The sequence below is a fragment of the Kogia breviceps genome, chromosome 8 (assembly GCF_026419965.1).
Source record: "Kogia breviceps isolate mKogBre1 chromosome 8, mKogBre1 haplotype 1, whole genome shotgun sequence".
Taxonomy (NCBI): domain Eukaryota; kingdom Metazoa; phylum Chordata; class Mammalia; order Artiodactyla; family Physeteridae; genus Kogia; species Kogia breviceps.
Genome location: NC_081317.1, coordinates 65,986,695 through 66,004,515, shown reverse-complemented (window position 1 = coordinate 66,004,515; position 17,821 = coordinate 65,986,695). Strand labels below are relative to the sequence as shown.

At 43.0% G+C, this 17,821-nt stretch overlaps 1 protein-coding gene across 14 annotated transcripts in view; it reads left to right on the top strand.

The window, feature by feature from the left end:
• Positions 1-17,821, top strand: part of KDM4C (lysine demethylase 4C) — a 430,596-nt gene that overhangs the window by 46,786 nt on the left and 365,989 nt on the right. For 13 of the 14 annotated variants that reach the window (XR_010841968.1, XR_010841967.1, XR_010841969.1 and 10 more), the window contains exon 2: positions 16,492-16,652. The exons of the other annotated variant lie outside the window; for it this stretch is intronic. Coding sequence is in view for 10 of the 13 variants with exons in the window: in XM_067041563.1 (XP_066897664.1) it covers positions 16,492-16,652 (161 nt within the window). In the remaining 3 variants the exon portion in view is untranslated. The remainder of the gene's footprint in view (positions 1-16,491; positions 16,653-17,821) is intronic. 14 annotated transcript variants of the gene reach the window in all.

Sequence of the window (17,821 nt, the reverse complement as noted above, 5' to 3'; positions counted from 1 at the left end):
TCCTGCATTTCCTCTTTTGCATAAGCAATACACTCCCAATATAACATGTACCACTCTCAGTTTCTGTTTTTTTAAAGTGAGATTTTATACATTTGAAATAATATGAGCTAGAATCCTTCTAGATTTTACATATCCCTTTACCGCCTAACCTTTTACTACTGCAGTTCCCACACTTCATTTGGCATCCTTTTTTTAAAAAATCATCTTATCTATACTGGATTTTTCCAAAATATTTAACTTAAATTTTGTAGAAACAATAACATTTTTGTATTCACACTTAATCTACTTAAATAATATTTAATCACATCACATAATGGCACAGTTTACATAAACTGGATTGGAAATAAGCACTGTTATTGCTAAGCATGCATTTCAGCTGATACTTAGGCACAATGGGTATAGCCTACTAGCCTCGCCTATGTTGTGGGCAGCAGTGACGTTTTTCACAGACATTGCGTTAGTATTTGGTGAATTGGTTAAGCAAAAGGCTATTGAGAGCTTCTACTGTGCTAGACCAGTAAGAGAAAGTAGCTGTAGTAGCTGGCTAGTTAGTTAAATGGCTCAGTTAGTAATTTTACTCAATTACTACAAAATGAATTTCGAGTAATTTGGCTTAACTTCATTAAGATACACAAAGAACTGATTATTTTTATACCAGGTTTCTTTTCTACTCACCGTTATTAGTTTATATTTGATAATTTTATCAGTCATGATTCGATTACAGACAGTGGACGCGTCCCTGGTTAACTTAACCAGAAAGAGATTTGATAGTAGAGTTGTTGAAGGTTGGAGAACAGGTTCTTGGCTGGGACCCTAAGGACCTATCTCTTGGGATATCTCCCAAAACACCATTGCTGGTGGGCCTGCCTTGGGAACTGCCACTTCTGCCACAAATAGAAAACTGAAGAATCAGGGTACAGGATCGTAGCACCTTGGCTGAGATCTGGGGAGCAGGACGTTGCTGCTGTATTTGTTTGTTCCATGAACTCACTATCTAAGTTGTGATCCAGGGGTCAGGAATCATGTCAGAACTATTAAAGATCCAGACTACCTATGCTAGATCTGTTCCAATAAATAGGATGCCTTGTGGGTTTCCACCTCCTTCTGCACTCTGCCCAGTTCTGAATTCAACTGTCTTCCTATTGTAAGAATTTAAATCATATCTGGAGTGCCTGTTGCAATGTAGTTTTCAGGTCTCCAGACCCTGCAGTCTCTCTTTTTTTAAAAAAAATAAATTTATTTATTTCATTTATTTATTTTTGGCTGTGTTGGGGCTTTGTTGCAGATCATGGGCTTTCTCTAATTGCGGCGAGCAGGGGCTACTCTTCCTTGTGGTGCGCGGGCTTCTCATTGTGGTGGCTTCTCTTGTTGCAGAGCACAGTCTCTAGGCAAGCGGGCTTCAGTAGTTGCAGCACACAGGCTCCGTAGTTGTGGCTCACGGGCTCTAGAGCACAGGCTCAGTAGTTGTGGCACACGGGCTTAGTTGCTCCATGGCATGTGGGATCTTCCCAGACCAGGGCTCAAACCCGTGTCCCCTGCATTGGCAGGCGGATTCTCAACCACTGCGCCACCAGGGAAGACCCAGACCCTGCAGTCTCTTGAAGATGCAGACTCTTCAGGCATTTACCTTATGACTTACATTATGCCTGAGTGACTCAGGCTTGGTTTCTTCCCTTTCTTTTTTCCCCTCTCAAATCAATCTCTCTCTGTCTTTCTCCCCACCCACCTCCTCTTCTCTCTGCTCATCTCCTTTCTGTTAATGCCCAAGGAAGACAGTGGCTGCCACAGCCCCTCATGGCTTCCTCTGTTCCTCACTTCTGAGTTCCTGGGGGAGTGATTGAGCTAGCTCAGGTCAGTTGTCGTCTGCAGGATTGGCTGCGTGGCTCACTGCTGTAGGTGGGAGAAATTCTTGAGGGGAAGGGAGGAGAATGGCTTCCATGGGTTGGGGTGGGTAGGTAGGGGCTTTTTCTGAATGATCTAATTAAAAGGGCTTAGGTACAGTCAGTTCTCATTATTTGTGGTAGTTATGTTCTATAAAGTCACTGTGAATACTGAATTAGTGAATTCTGAACCATTGCTCCTAGGGGGAAATATAGGTCAGGTTCCTATGCATCTCTGATCACAATGCTTGTCAATGCTTGTCAATGCTTGTCAAGGTGATATATTGATCTTGTGTTATGTGTGCTTCTGTTTAAAAACACCTTATTTAATATGTAATTATTCATTCATAAACTGTGAACTAGGGCTTCCCTGGTGGCACAGTGGTTAAGAATCCACCTGCCAATGCAGGGGACATGGGTTCGAGCCCTGGTCCAGGAAGATCCCACATGCAACTAAGCAACTAAGCCCGTGCGTCACAACTACTGAGCCTTCACTCTAGAGCCCGTGAGCCACAACTACTGAGCCCACGTGCCTAGAGCCTGTGCTCTGCAACAAGAGAAGCCACTGCAATGAGAAACCGTGCACCAAAATGAAGACCCGACACAGCCAAAAATACATAAATAAATTCATAAAAACCAAAAACCAAAAAAAGAAACAGTGAACTTAACTCATGCCAGCAATGTAACTGATAACTGAATGAAGCCATGTAACATGTATTTTTATCATAAAGCACATCATAGCTTTCTTGCATTTAGGAACTTGTGCTTGGGGGCTCGTTTAAGCAGCTAAATAACCAAAAAGAAGCACAAAAAATATAAAAAACACTGGCAATAAATAGACTGCAAAAAGGATACTTGTTTACAGTATGAGGGCTGAAACAAGAGGCAAATCATTGCCTTGTTTGACCTCAGCTGGATGAACATGCATGTAGGGTGATTCACATATTTCACCACTCCATGCGTGTTTGTGAATAACTGTACAGGTGTCGCAATCATTGATTTTGGGGTTATAAATTTTAGCAAATAGGTGAATTTGCAAATGCAGAATCCAGGAAGAATGACGACTGACTGCAGATATGGAGTGAGAGTGAGGAGAGCATTAAAAAAATGACATTGGTAGTTGGTGAGGAGTGTTGTTGGGAAAGTCTTCATAAAGCAGTTTATACTTGAGGAAAACTTTGAAAGATAGGTTTTTGCCAGATTGCCAACTGAGGAAAGGCCAAGGAAATAGCATAGTAGTTATGAATATGGTAATAGAATTTCAGATAAGGCTCAGGTCACATCCTCAGCTCTTACTATGGGATCTTGGGCAAGCATTTTAATTTCTATCATTGGTGAATTAGAGATATTCATGGTCACTCTCAGTGGAGTTACTCTAGGGTTTAAATAGGAAAGTGCACAGTAATGCACTTTGTAGATGTCTAGCTCACAGGAAGTACTCATTAATGTCATACACATGATGCATGACTGTATACAGTACAGCAAAGGAGGGAAATATCCTGGCATCCATGGGAACTTTGGTTAGAATGAAGCAAAGGTTTCAAGTAGGCTAAAGGGCTCTTTGAGGCTGGGGGAGAAGGCAAGAGCCTGGATCATGGTTTTCATGCTGAAATGGTTCTGAGCTATTAAAGGGTTTAAAATAGGGATGGCATGATCAATTTTGTGCTTTGAAAGTTTGTTCTGTATTTTTTATAGTGTATAGAAGAGAATTGAGGGGAAAATCAAAAGGTATGTAAATCAGCAAAGACTCTTGGAGCAGTTTAGGAAAGAAAGGACCAAAGCTTGACTTAGGATAGTAACATTGGGAATGGAGATTAGAGAATGGATGTGTTCAGGATGTTGAATAGACAACAGTTGGCATCCACACAGAAGTGGAGAGTGAGGGAGGGCTCAGGATGGCTCCTCGGATTCTGATGTGGTCCTTGCAGTGGAGGGCAGGGCTTGTGTAGGAGATGTTCTTCCTTCTCCCTTCCCTTTACACGCTTTAAGGTTGGATTCCACTGTTCTTGTACTACTAAAGGCTCTCATGGTGCTCTGTGCGTCCCTTTATTGCAGCACCTGGCCTGTGGCATCATAACCACCTGTGTATTCCCTCTTACACATAAGCTCTTTGAGGATTAGTGCTGGTCAGTGCGGGTCACAGAAAGACAAGCAAGACTATGGATGGATTGAATGAACCAGGATGGAGCCTCTGGGATAGAGAAGTAGATTTTGGAGGAAAGATTCCTTTTTATCCCTGTTAAGTTTTAGATTCAGTTTTGTCTCTGTTGAGTGTGAGAATCATCTCTGAATGGCTGTGCCCAGTAGGCACTTAGATTTACTGGGCTTGGATTCAGGGGAGAGAGGTTCTTGCTGTGTATTTCTTTTTTTAAAAAAAAATCTCATTAATAGCTTTTTAATATGATTTAAAAATTTTTTTAAATTTTATTTATTTATTTTTGGCTGCGTTGGGTCTTTGTTGCTGTGCGCGGGCTTTCTCTAGTTGTGGTGAGCGGGGGCTACTCTGTTGCGGTGTGCAGGGCGGTGGCTTCTCTTGTTGCAGAGCACGGGCTCTAGGCACGCAGGCTTTGGTAGTTGTGGCTCGAGGGCTCTAGAGTGCAGGCTCAGTAGTTGTGGTGCACGGGCTTAGCTTCTCCACGGCATGTGGGATCTTCCCGGACCAGGGCTTGAACCCATGTCCCCTGCATTGGCAGGCAGATTCTTAACCACTGTGTCACCAGGGAAGCCCTGCTGTGTATTTCTGAGGCATTGGTAAGGACAGTTGAGACCAATGTGGATGAACCCTGCCATAACGTCTGTGTCTGGTGTAGAGGGAAGACAACCACAGAAAGAACCTTGCAGTCTATCAATAGTGAGGGGTTTGGCTGAAGAGGAGCATGGAAAGGAGTTCCAGAAAGTGGAGTGACGACAAGAGAGTGAGAAGGGGATGGTGTATGTCCCACCATCCCCAGAAGCTGTGGCAGGAGAGGACTTGTTCAGTTATAAAGACTGCAGAGATGTTGGTAAGAGGATTAAGAACAACATATTGGATATAGCAATTGGAAAGTCACTGGCAACCCTTGCCAGAATGATTTCAATGCATTGGTGCCTGGAGATGTCAGATTGCAGTTGGATTGAAGATTGCATAGATGAAGCAGATAAAATGAGTGTAGGCTATTCTCTGTTGGGTTTTGTCTATGAGGGTTGGGTAAAGAAGGCTGAAGGCTGTAGCTGAGGTCTATATAGGAGGGGCCATGGTGTACAGGGAGCATTTAAAAGTTATATGGGGGAGATTTGAGCATGTCTGTAGGCAGTTCGGAAGAAGCTAATAGAAGAGATTTAATTTGAATAGGGTTTTTTTTTGTTGTTTGTTTGTTTTTTTTTTTTTTTGTGGTACGCGGGCCTCTCACTGTTGTGGCCCCTCCCATTGCGGAGCGCAGGCTCCGGACGCGCAGGCTCAGCGGCCATGGCTCACGGGCCCAGCCGCTCTGCGGCATGTGGGATCTTCCCGGACCGGGGCACGAACCCGTGTCCCCTGCATCGGCAGGCGGACTCTCAACCACTGCGCCACCAGGGAAGCCCTGTTGTTTGTTTTTTAAAAGCCAACATGTGTGCCTACTATAGCCTGGCAGTGTGCTAAAGTGTTATATTTAGCAACTTTTTGAGTCCCCATCACAGTGCTGTAGAGGAGGTAGTGTTATCTCATTTGACTGATGGGGAATCAGGTGTAGTTCAAGTAATTTTCTTGATGCCCTGCAGCTATTAAGTGTAGGAGTCATGTGGGAGGGATTAGAATCTGACTAGTTTGACTTTAAGGTCTGGTCTTGCCTCTTTACTTGGTTGCCTCTTAAGTGAAGACAGTCACAATTTGAAAGAAATATACCAAATGATTTAGTTCAACTCCCTTTGTGATGGTAATTTTGTATAAGATGCCATTTTCTTTGGTTGATATTACCAAATGATGTCAGTTTAGTTGAATTGCTGGAAAGTGGAGTAACTGTCATTTGTTACGTAACTTTTTGTTTTGTCTAGTGCTTCCCCCTAAGGATTTGGGCATGGCCTAATTAATCAACATGGTTACTGGTCTTTGTATTGTTTTGTTTTTTAATGTTTATTTATTTTGGCTGGGCCCTCTTAGTTGCAGCACCCGGGATCCTCACAACAACATGCGGACTTCTTAGTTGCAGCATGCCTGTGGGATCTAGTTCCCGCACCAGGGATCAAACCTGGGCCTCTTGCATTGGGAGTGCCGAGTCTTACCCACTGAACCACCAGGGAAGTTGCTGGTCATTGTATTGATAGTGATGAGTGGAAACTTCATCCCAAGGGAAAAGGATAATAGGATTTCTAACAATTAGGTGGTTATTATGTTGCACAAGCTATAACTGAATGGAAGTTTGCCTCCCCCCCACCCATCCATTTTCTAATAATTGCCTACTTAGTGGAATCTGATTGGTGATAAAGGAACTCTGATACTCAGCCATTGAACATTGTAAGTTGAAAGTAATAGGGCAGACAGAAAAATAAAGTCTGAGTATTGAATCCAAAAAGTTCAGTGTTCTAATTTATGCCTTTTATTATTTATTTATTTAGGCTGTTCCGGGTCTTAGTTGCAGCATGTGGGATCTTCAGTTTTGGCATGCAGACTCTTAGTTGTGGCATGCATGTGGGATCTAGTTCCCCAACCAGTGATTGAACCCATGCCCCCTGCATTGGGAGAGCGGTGGCCTACTGGATCACCAGGGAAGTCCCTAATTTATGCCTTTTATTATATTTTATTTTTTAAAATTATTTTTTAGAAATTTATTTACTTTATTTACTTTATTTTTGCCTGCATTGGGTCTTTGTTGCTGTGCGCGGGCTTTTCTCTCGTTGGCGGCGAGCGGGGGCTACTCTTTGTTGTGGTGTGCAAGCTTCTCGTTGCAGTGTCTTTTCTTGTTGTGGAGCATGGGCTTTAGGCATGCAGGCTTCAGTAGTTGTGGCACATGGGCTCAGTAGTTGTGGTGCATGGGCTTAGTTGCTCCGTGGCATTTGGGGTCTTCCCGGACCAGGGCTTGAACCCATGTCCCCTGCATTGGCAGGCGGATTCTTAACCACTGTGCCACCAGGGAAGTCCCCCCGTTCCTTTTATTTTAAATCTTTGGAGTATTATGTTGATGTATTCCAACGGTGATTGATTTTTTTTTTAAGGGATATTATAGACTTACAGGTTTAAAAATATTTTACAGTGTATTTATTTCACTATAGACTCATGGTTTCTTGCTTTACGTAGTTGATTATAGCCTATTATTATCAATTATTTTTATGCCCAGTTCCCCCAGATTTAGCCTGTGGAAGCCCCTTCAGGTTGGCTTTTCTGTCCTTTAGACATGTCCCCATTGTTTTTTTGAGTATTTCCTTACTATCTAGCACAAGATATTCCAGGCCCACCTTGTAGTTTTTCTTCCCCTGCCATGGAATCAGACTTTTATCCAAGAAGCCCTGGTTCCTTTTAGTGGAGAATGGTAGTATTTAGCAACAGAGATTTGAGAACTCATTGCTACTGGGGTGTTACTGCTCTCTAAGCCTCTCAGTGGGCAGAGCTAAGGAATTATCTGTACATATACATGTATGCACATAACACACACACACTGTGAGCTTATACCAGTACCTCCAAATTCCCTCCTAGTGCTGTAAGTTAACTCTAGTTTCCTCCCTCTTTTTATTTGTGAACTCCGTTCTCCAACAGTAAGAATCTTGGCTGCCATTACCAGTTAGTATGTATCCACGTTCTCATTGCTTCTGCTGTGTTTGCATGGATGTCCTTTTCATCCCAGTCAGGCTGTATCATGATGCATGGGGCCACCATGGCTATCTTCTGCCTCCCAAAGTGTTCCTATATCCTTTTGACCTGACTCCTGTTAGTTGTTATTTTTTAAACTTTTTATTTTGAAATAAGTTCAGAGTAACAGAAAACTTGCCAAAAGACAAAGTTATTCCCATACACTTCATTCTAGATTTTCCAAATATTAAAGTTGTTCCATGCTCATCATTTTCTCACTCTCACTTACTCTCTGTTACTCTCTGTGTGTGTATAATACACATATTGTTTTCTGAACTGTATGAAAGTAACTTGTAATACCCCTTTACCTGTAAATACATCATCATATATTTCCTAAAAACAAGAATATTCTCTAACCACAGTACACTTATAAAGATCAAGAAATTAACCTTGACACAGTTCTATTATCTCATCTACCAATCTTACTCAAATTTTACCATTTGTCCCACAAATATTCTTTGTAGTAAAAGAGAAGAAGGGTGTGGAGAAAAGGGAACCCTCTTGCACTGTTGGTGGGAATGTAAATTGGTACAGCCACTATGGAGAACAGTATGGCGGTTCCTTAAAAAACTGAAAATAGAATTACCATATGATCCAGCAATCCCACTCCTGGGCATATACCCAGAGAAAACCATAATTCAAAAAGACACATGCACCCCAATGTTCATTGCAGCACTATTTACAATAGCCAGGTCATGGAAGCAGCCTAAATGCCCATCGACAGATGAATGGATAAAGAAGATGTGATACATATATACAATGGAATATTACTGAGCCATAAAAAGGAACGAAATTGGGTCATTTGTAGAGACATGGATGGATCTAGAGCCTGTCATTCAGAGTGAAGTAAGTCAGAAAGAGAAAAACAAATGTTGTATATTAACGCATATATGTGGAACCTAGAAAAATGGTACAGATGAACCGGTTTGCAGGGCAGAAGTTGAGACACAGATGTAGAGAACAAATGTAAGGACACCAAGGGGGGAAAACCATGGAGGGGTGGTGGTGGTGGTGGGGTGAATTGGGCGATTGGGATTGACATGTATACACTGACGTGTATAAAATTGATGACTAATAAGAACCTGCTGTATAACAAAACAAATAAAATAAAATTCAAAAATTAAAAAAAATACCATTAAGTTGCTTAATAAAAAAAAAAAGAGAGAAGAGAAAAAAATTTTTGTTTTTTGGTCCATGATCTGAGGATCACATACTACATTAATCTTTTAATCTGGAACTGTTTTTCATTCTTTGTCTTTGTTGACCCTGAGATTTTTGAAGAGTACAAACCACTTATTTTTAAGAATGTCACTTAATTTAGCCTTTTCCTTGTGATTAGATTTAGGTTACACACATTTTTGGCAGGAATAGCCATATACGTGGTGGTGTGTCCTTTTCAGTACGTCATGCCGAGAGCTTTTCTTTGCTGTCTTGCTTTCTAACTTAGGGCCCCAGGCCTGTGGGGTCCTCAGATGACAGGAAAGAGCAACCTTTAAAGCCAGATATGCTCTTGTTGTGGTTCAGTACCTGGTTAGGGATGCTAATGGCGGATGTAGAGGCTTGCCACCTCCCTTTCCCACCCAAGTCTAGAACCAACTGAGAAAGATGAAGGAGTCAAATGGAAGGCCAGAGTATTATGAGCTTTACTGTTGATAAAACTGGGGTTGGAGAATGTTGCCCTCTCTACTTCTTTCTCTCCAGTCTGGCCTTTGATGCTGGTCTTAGTTGGTAGGGCTGCTGTAATAAATTACCACAAACTCATACGGCTCAAAATGAGAGAGATTTATTCAGTCACGGTTCTGGAGGCTAGAAGGCCAAAATCAAGGTGTCAGAAGGGCCATGCATTCTCTAAAGGATCTGGGAAGAATCTGTTCTGTGATTTCTCTTGGCTGGTTGTGCTTGCTGACATCCCTTGGTTTGCAGCTGCATGGCTTCAATCTGCCTTCATCTTTACATGGTGTTCTTCCCTCTGGGTCTGTCTCCCCTCCCACCTTTTTAAAAAAAATTTTATTGGATTATAGTTGATTTATAATATTGTGTTAGTTTCAGGTGTACAGCAAAGTGATTTGGGGTTATACATATATTCATTCTTTTTCACATTCTTTTCTCATATAGGTTATTACAGAATATTGAATAGAGTTCCCTGTTCTGTGCTGTAGGCCTTTGTTGGTTATCTATCTTATATATAGTAGTATGTGTATGTTAATCCCAAGCTCCTGATTTATCCCTCCCCCCTGTGTTTCCCCTTTGGTAACCATAAGTTTGTTTTTGAGTCTCCTCCCCTTTTATAAGGAGGCACCAAAGTCATGTTGGACTAGGGTCCACCCTAATCGAGTTTGACCTCTCTTAATTTGATTATATGTACAAAGACCCAGTTTCCAAATAAGGTCACATTCACAGGTATTGGGGGTTAGTTTTCGACATGTCTTTTGGGGGACACAATTCAATCCATAACGATGCCTCACCGAGGTTGCCTGCAAAGCAGACGCCTACTTAGCTCCCTGTGAAACCAAGCTAGGTGAGCTGCAGTGGTGGAAATGAAAGGCCAGACTTCCAGCTGCCTCAGGTAGGGCCTAGGCCCTCCCTCCGGTGAACGTGGCTCACAGGGACTGGAGTAGAGCAGGGTAGTAGCACCTGCTCTGTCCAGGCCTTGGCTGCTCAATTTCTTTTTAAAATCTCACTGTCGGAAAGGAGAAGTAAGTGAGGACTGGAAAGGATGGCCTCCAGAGTTTGGATAAGTCCTCATGAGGAACCAAGGGGGGGAGGCAGGAACAGAGTTCTCTTCGAACACTAGCCCAGCTGGTATTTGTCCCTTGGTTCCTTTTCTTTCTAACCAAGTGCATTATCTGCTTAACTGGTGAGTGCTCTATCTCCCAGGGGGCTGTGCTTTATAGTAGATCCTCAAGTGTCCTCTTCAGTGTAGATCAGTTCTGTGGCAGGCATTGTCTAAGAAACTAATACTCCCATGGTGAGAGCCATCAGTTTTTACTACTCTCACAGAAATTGTTTAAACAACAGGACACAGGTCAGAAACACAGGTGTATATTAGGAAAGAAATATAGGCTATAGATTGACATTTAGCAGGAAAGCCTCAGCCTTAGTTTCTTTTTTATTACCAAATAGAGATATATTATTTTTAAATTTATTTATTTTATGTATTTATTTTTGGCTGAGTTGGGTCTTCCTTGCTGCGTGCGGGCTTTCTCTAGTTGCAGTGAGCGGGGGCTACTCTTCTTTGTGGTGGGCGGGCTTCTCATCGTGGTGGCTTCTCTTGGGCTCTAGGCTCGCGAGCTTCAGTAGCTGTGGCACACGAACTCAGTAGTTGTGGCTCACGGGCTCTAGAACGCATGCTCAGTAGTTGTGGTGCACGGTCTTAGTTGCTCCGCGGCATGTGGGATCTTCCCGAACCAGGGATTGAATCCATGTCCCCTGCATTGGCAGGCGGATTCTCAAGCACTGCACCATCAGGGAAGCCCAGAGATATATTATTAGAATAAGGAGAGTAGATGTTTTCCCTTCATGATAAGGTAAACTTTTTCAGGAAAGAGGCTTGGATGAATTGTTTAAGTATGAATTAGTGTTGGATTTTTTGTTTTTGTTTCCACTTATGAAAAAGATCTTTAGTTCATTAAAAAAGTTCTTAGGGTACTTACTATAAATATGATTATTTGGTTTGAGTGGTCTCGGAAACATTGAAGGCCAGCTCTGTAGAGGCAAAATAACAAAGTTATCATCACAGATATTGTTGTCACTCACTTTGGGGACTCAGTCTGTAAAGAGGTGTAGTGTTAAAAAAAAATGTCTATTGCATCACCTTCAGTAGAAAATCATAGAGATGTTTCTTGCAAAATATGTCTTTCTCCAACTAGGAAACATTATTGCAAGAGCACTTTAAACCTTTTTTTTCTGCTTGGCTCAGAGAAATAAAGGTAAAAGAGAGAGAAGTGGGGCTGGGAATTTGATCCTAGCAACATGATTAAGTTAATGATAAAGGTGGATTAGGAAAAACTCAAGAAACTGAAAATTTATAAACTAACTTTTAAGGGTAAAGAAGGTATGTAGGCAAACCCAAAATGAAATGAAAATGGTTAAAACTGTCCAAAAATGATCAATATCACTAGTAATCAAAGAAATGAAACTTTGCACCAGACTTTTTTCCTGTCATATTGGCAAAGATTTGGGTGGTGGGATTAACATTAAATCTTAAGATACTTTGACATTTTAAAATTTATCATGATCATGTATTAACTTTATAGATTGAAAAGGTCTAAATATAAGCTATCTAGGTCTTTAGTAAATGTACCTGATTTGGAGGTAGAACTGGTTTTGTGTAATCAAGGAAGTAGTGACATTAGGAGGAGGCAAAGTTTACTTCTCAGACGAGTTAATAAGCTAGATCAAGGGTGAGGGTTTAATTCTGATTGTTATGTATTTGCTGCATATCTTAAGAGTCTCACTGCTTGTTTTTCTTTTTTTTTAAAAAAATTATTATTTATTTTTTGTCTGTGTTGGGTCTTTGTTGCTGTGCGTGGGCTTCGTCTAGTTGCGGCGAGCGGGGGCTACTCTTCACTGTGGTATGCGGGCTTCTCATTGTGGTGGCTTCTCTTGTTGCGGAGCGCGGGCTCTAGGTACGTGGGCTTGAGTAGTTGTGGCTCGCAGGCTCTAGAGCACAGGCTCAGTAGTTGTGGCACATGAAATTGGTTGCTTCGCAGCATGTGGGATCTTCCCTGACCTGGGCTTGAACCCGTGTCCTCTGCATTGGCAGGCGGATTCTTCACCACTGCACCACCAGAAGCCCCTGCTTCAGTTTCTTATCAGAGCTATTGTTCTATTTTTTAGACCAAAATCTTGACTCCTCTGTTTCTCACTTCTATCACAAAATTTTGTTCAGAAGAGATCTGCAATCTGATCACTTCTCACTGCTCACCCCGGGTCCAAGTCACCATTTTAGTTTGCCTGGATTTGTGTAAATTGCCTCCATGCTTCTAACCTTGTCCTTTTTTGATATGACAGTCAAAAGGATGAGTCAGCTCACTTCTCTGCTTAACATCCTCCAGAACAGTTACCTTAGAAAGCATTGTCATCCTGTTGGTGGGAAACACATGTTAGAACATGATGTACAAGAGGGGGAAGAAGCTCAAGATTACTTCTATCTCATTTAGAGGAAAAGCCAAACCCCTCTTCTCCCCTCTCACCCCACGCCCCATGTCCTCTCTTACCATTCTCTCCCTTGCTTACCACACTCACTTCTTGCTGTTCTTTGAAGAGCCCAAGAGGCTCCTTACTGTTGCCTCAGCCTCAGATGCTCTTCTTCCAGGTATCTCACGGTTTATTTCCTCCTTCAGGCCTCTGAAAGGCTTCCCTTGCCCACCCCGTGTGAAGCAGTTACCCCTCCTCTTGCACTCTGTGCCCCTACCCTGGCTTACTACTTCATAGCACTTATTATTTATTGTCTGTTTCACTCCACTACTGTTAGGGTTTTGTTTCATTCCTTTATGAATGTCCACCCACCAGTCAGGCACTCAGTACTTAGTTGTTGAATAACCAGCTGAATTTCCAAATTTTCTTTAGTGGCCTCTCAAGCCCTTTGCCTAGAGAAAGAGGCAGGCCGCCCTTGTTCTTCAGCCATGGGAAAGTAAGGCTGCCTTCTATGTACCAGATGTTTGTAAGAGGTGCTCTGGGGACTACTTCTCCTTTCTCACTGCTCAGATTTTTACATTCTATTACTCTGGTAATATTACTGGTCAAATGAATTTGTTTTCTAAGTAACTTTTCCATGTTTGGGGCCAATGCTTTCCTTTTTCCTGCCTTTCGTATCATTTATTGTAAATACTTCAATGACATTTTGTCATTTATTCATTCATTCAGTTAGCAAATAGTTATTGCAGCAGATATTATGAGCCAGGCTGGGTACCAGATGGGATGCCAGGGCTTAAAATGGTGGAGGTCCTGGCTTTCCCTTGAGTAGCTTGGACTTCAGTGTTTGGTTGCAGGTGCCATTGGGACAGGCAGCTGATGTAAGAGAAATGCAGAGAGGGAGGTTGAGAAACACAGGGTGGCTCACCTAGGCCTGCCGCAGAGGGTTGGGAATCTCCACAGTGGACAGGAGTTTGAAAGATGAGGAAACAGGTAAAGGCTGCTCCAACAGGAGAGAATAATTTGGGCAAAGGCGGAGAGAGCTATACTTGTTTAGAGAAGCAAAAAAAATCAGTGAGTATTATTGGAGCATACAGTGTAATGCAGGCTGTGATGGTGGATGAGGCCATGATAGTTCTTGCAAGGGCCTGATCTGGATGCTTCTAGAGGGTTATGTGTATCCTGTGTAGAGGTGAGACTTTTATCCTGCAGCCCATGGATTTGGGCATGTGCACCTGAAGGGAAGTGGCTGGTGAGGTGCAACTTTTTTTTTTTTTTTTTAAATAAATAAATAAATTTATTTATTTATTTATTTATTTTTGGCTGTGCTGGTTCTTCGTTTCTGTGCGAGGGCTTTCTCTAGTTGCGGCAAGCAGGGGCCACTCTTCATCACAGTGCACGGGCCTCTCACTGTCGCGGCCTCTCTTATTGCGGAGCACAGGCTCCAGATGCACAGGCTCAGTAGTTGTGGCTCATGGGCCCAGTTGCTCCGCGGCATGTAGGATCCTCCCAGACCAGAGCTCAAACCCGTGTCCCCTGCATTGGCAGGCGGATTCTCAACCACTGTGCCACCAGGGAAGCCCTAGGCACAACGTTTTTAATTTGCATGCCCCCTTTCTGAGGCAGGGAGAATACAGAATATTTTCTGTTGTGTATTAATATATCTCCACACAGAGTATTTTCAAATTTATAAATTCCTGAAGGGTGGCAGGGTTTAATTTTGATGTACCTCATTTTCCTTGCATGCACTGTGTTTTTTTGTTTTTTGTATTTGGCCGCGCTGCACGGCTTGTGAGATCTTAGTTCCCCAACCAGGGATCACACCTGGGGCCCTAGAGTGAAAACACCTAATCCTAACCATTCGACCTCCAGGGAATTCCCTCCCCACATGCACTTTGTGAGATAGACACTTATTTAAACCTTCAGTAAATGATGATCACATCATTTGTAGTCCTGATCTATTTTAACTTCTTATTATCCCCTTGCATGTTTTCCCCTTTATCTACCGCATCCCTTCCCAACTTCTCTTTTTGTCAAGCAGATTAAATTTATTATAAAAAGGTGAGAAAAGGAAAGCTTTGTTCTGAGAGGATTTGCTGTCTGAGCTGTTGGATGCCAGGCAGTGTTGCTCATCTGGAAGTGGGATGATGGGGCTGGACTCCTACCTGAGGCAGGCACGCCTGCCCATGCTCCTTATCACCTTGGCATTCCCTATGCCTGGCACACAGTAGGTGTTCAGTAGATGTTTGTGGAAGGAATCATGCTGTTCATTGACAGCAGGATCAAGTTTATGTTTTCGCAGCACTACTACTGCCTACTTTTCTACTTTGATCTCCTGTATAATCTTTTCTTTCTAAGCTCCAGACAAACTAACCTCCCCTCTCCATCCTTGCAAACTTACAAATATTTTCACCACGTAAAGTGTTCTTTCTCTCATCTGGCAAACTTCTGCATCTTCTCATGAGGCTCAACTCTGCCTCTTTCTGGGGAAGTCATTTCTGAGTAACTCAGATGGAATCAGTAACTCCTTCCTGTGTATAGTTTTGTATTAAAGTTTGGCCTCTAAACAGTGAGCTTGGAAGACAACCTTACCCCTTTCTGTGTCTCCAGTACTTTAGCCTGGTGTCTGGTGGTTTTGCGGACAGGATAGTTTGTACGTTATTATAGGAAAGCATGTCATGACGTGTAGAAGTGCACCTGAGGAAGCCCTGTGCTGGGGATGTGGGATATTGTCCATTAACCTCTCAGCCAGCACCAGGCCTTTACACAGGTGCATGGATGAGAGTCTGTTTCAGAGCTGGTGCGTAGGAACAACACCTTCTGTAAACTTGCAAAGTTAGAAAATTTATTCTTTTTAAAAATAATCAATTAATTAATTAATTTTTGGCTGCATCGGTCTTTGTTGCTGCATGCAGGCTTTCTCTAGTTGCGGCAAGCGGGGGCTACTCTTTGTTGCCGTGAATGGGCTTTTCATTGCGGTAGCTTCTCGTTGCAGAGCATGGGCTCTAGGCACACGGGCTTCAGTAGCTGTGGCATGTGGGCTCAGTAGTTGTGGCACATGGACTTAGTTGCTCCTCGGCATGTGGGAATCTTCCCAGACCAGGGCTCGAAGCCGTGTCCCCTGCATTGGCAGGCGGATTCTTTTTTTTTTTTGCGTTACGCGGGCCTCTCACTGTTGTGGCCTCTCCCGTTGCGGAGCACAGGCTCCGGACACGCAGGCTCAGCGGCCATGGCTCACGGGCCCAGCCGCTCCGCGGCATGTGGGATCCTCCCGGACCGGGGCACGAACCCGTGTCCCCTGCATCAGCAGGCAGATTTTCAACCACTGCGCCACCAGGGAAGCCCGGCAGGCGGATTCTTAACCACTGTGCCACCAGGGAAGTCCCTAGAAAATTCATTCTTTCTGGGAAGGACTCTGAGGAGGAGAGCAACATAATTAGGTCAGTGGTTTAATGCCAAGAATAGGAGCTTGGGAGGAGGAGTAACTAGAGGCAGTTCTTCTTTTCAGGAGTCTGGGGAGAGATGAGGGGGTCTCCCTTAACAGGTGGTAGAAGGGAATGGTTAAGTAACTAGAAGAGTTTTTGTTGGGGGAGCTTACCTGCTATTTGGGAGAAATGACCACTGACCTCACCACCCAATAACTCAGCACTGATGCCCACATCATCTTCTCTGCAGAGACTGCCCCAGCCATCATGGAGGTGGCCAAGGTGGAGAGTCCGCTCAACCCCAGCTGTAAGATCATGACCTTCAGGCCCTGCATGGAGGAATTCCGAGAGTTCAACAAATACCTCGCATACATGGAGTCTAAAGGAGCCCATCGAGCGGGTCTTGCAAAGGTGATTATCCTCAGATCTTTTAAGCCAGAAAATGATCACTTGGCCTTTCAGTTATGCTTAGTCTTCTTAATGTGGAAACTTGTTTCTTCCAAAGGAAGACTTTTGCAAAATCTTTGTTCTTGTTAATCTGTTAATGCAGTTAATGCAGTGGGAAGCATTGATAGGCTTAAAGTAGAGGAGAGGAGGATATGGTGGCTGCTTGTTTGTTTATTTGTTATTTTTGTGACATTATTTTGATAAAATCACACTGGCTTCTACATGAAAAATGAATTTGAGGGGGGAGGCAGAGCAGAAGCAGGGAGTCTTGTCAGGGGTAGTTGTGATGTGCTCAGGGACATAAGGGTGGTCCCTAAGGCGCTGAGGACTGCATTGCAGAGTTGCCCCCATAAGCCCAGAGTTCGAGCTTTGAAAGAGAGATTGTCTAGATTTGAATTTAACCTGAGATAGGTGTATCTTTCTATAATGGAAATCTATTTCAATTTAAAATTTTCCTCAAGAATAGATTTTATTGTTACTTGCTTCGTTTTGTTATTGTTCTAAATGTTAAGTTTATAATCTGGGTTTCTGTGGACTTGTTGGCATCACCACCTAAATTCCTGAGCCCCAGCAGAGTCTTCTCTACTGTGGCACGTCACAGGTTCTCCTTGGAACCCCATCTCCGTGGAAGGTCCAGTAGCATCGAAAGCAGACAGTTGCCTCGGAGAGAACGTGCAGAACTGCAGGGGTTGGTGTTCAAGTCCTCCTCCTATATCTGGACGCAGCTGCTTGTAACCTTGGACTATTCTGACATCTCTGCCTTGAAGTCTGTTATTTGATATGTATGGTTCAGGTCACTCCTAGAAAAGGTTTAAAATTTGGGGATATTAAGTTGAGTGAAAGTTGATGAGGGGTGGGTTAGAGAAAAGGAAGATAAAGGTTTATAGTGAATTTCTCAGATGAGCTATCCTTAATCTTTTCATTAGGTTCGCTCTTAAAGATCTCATTTTTGGAACCTTAACATTTCCGGGTTGTCTTTGAGGAGGAAAAAAATCATGCTTAAGTTGAAGAGAATGATATTTCAGAATCATTTGACACACAGAATTTTGATCATAAACTTAAAATGAACCGGTTAGCAAGGTTTTGAGCTTTATTTGGGCAGAGGGGTGTTAGGGTGACTGTCTGTCCTCTTC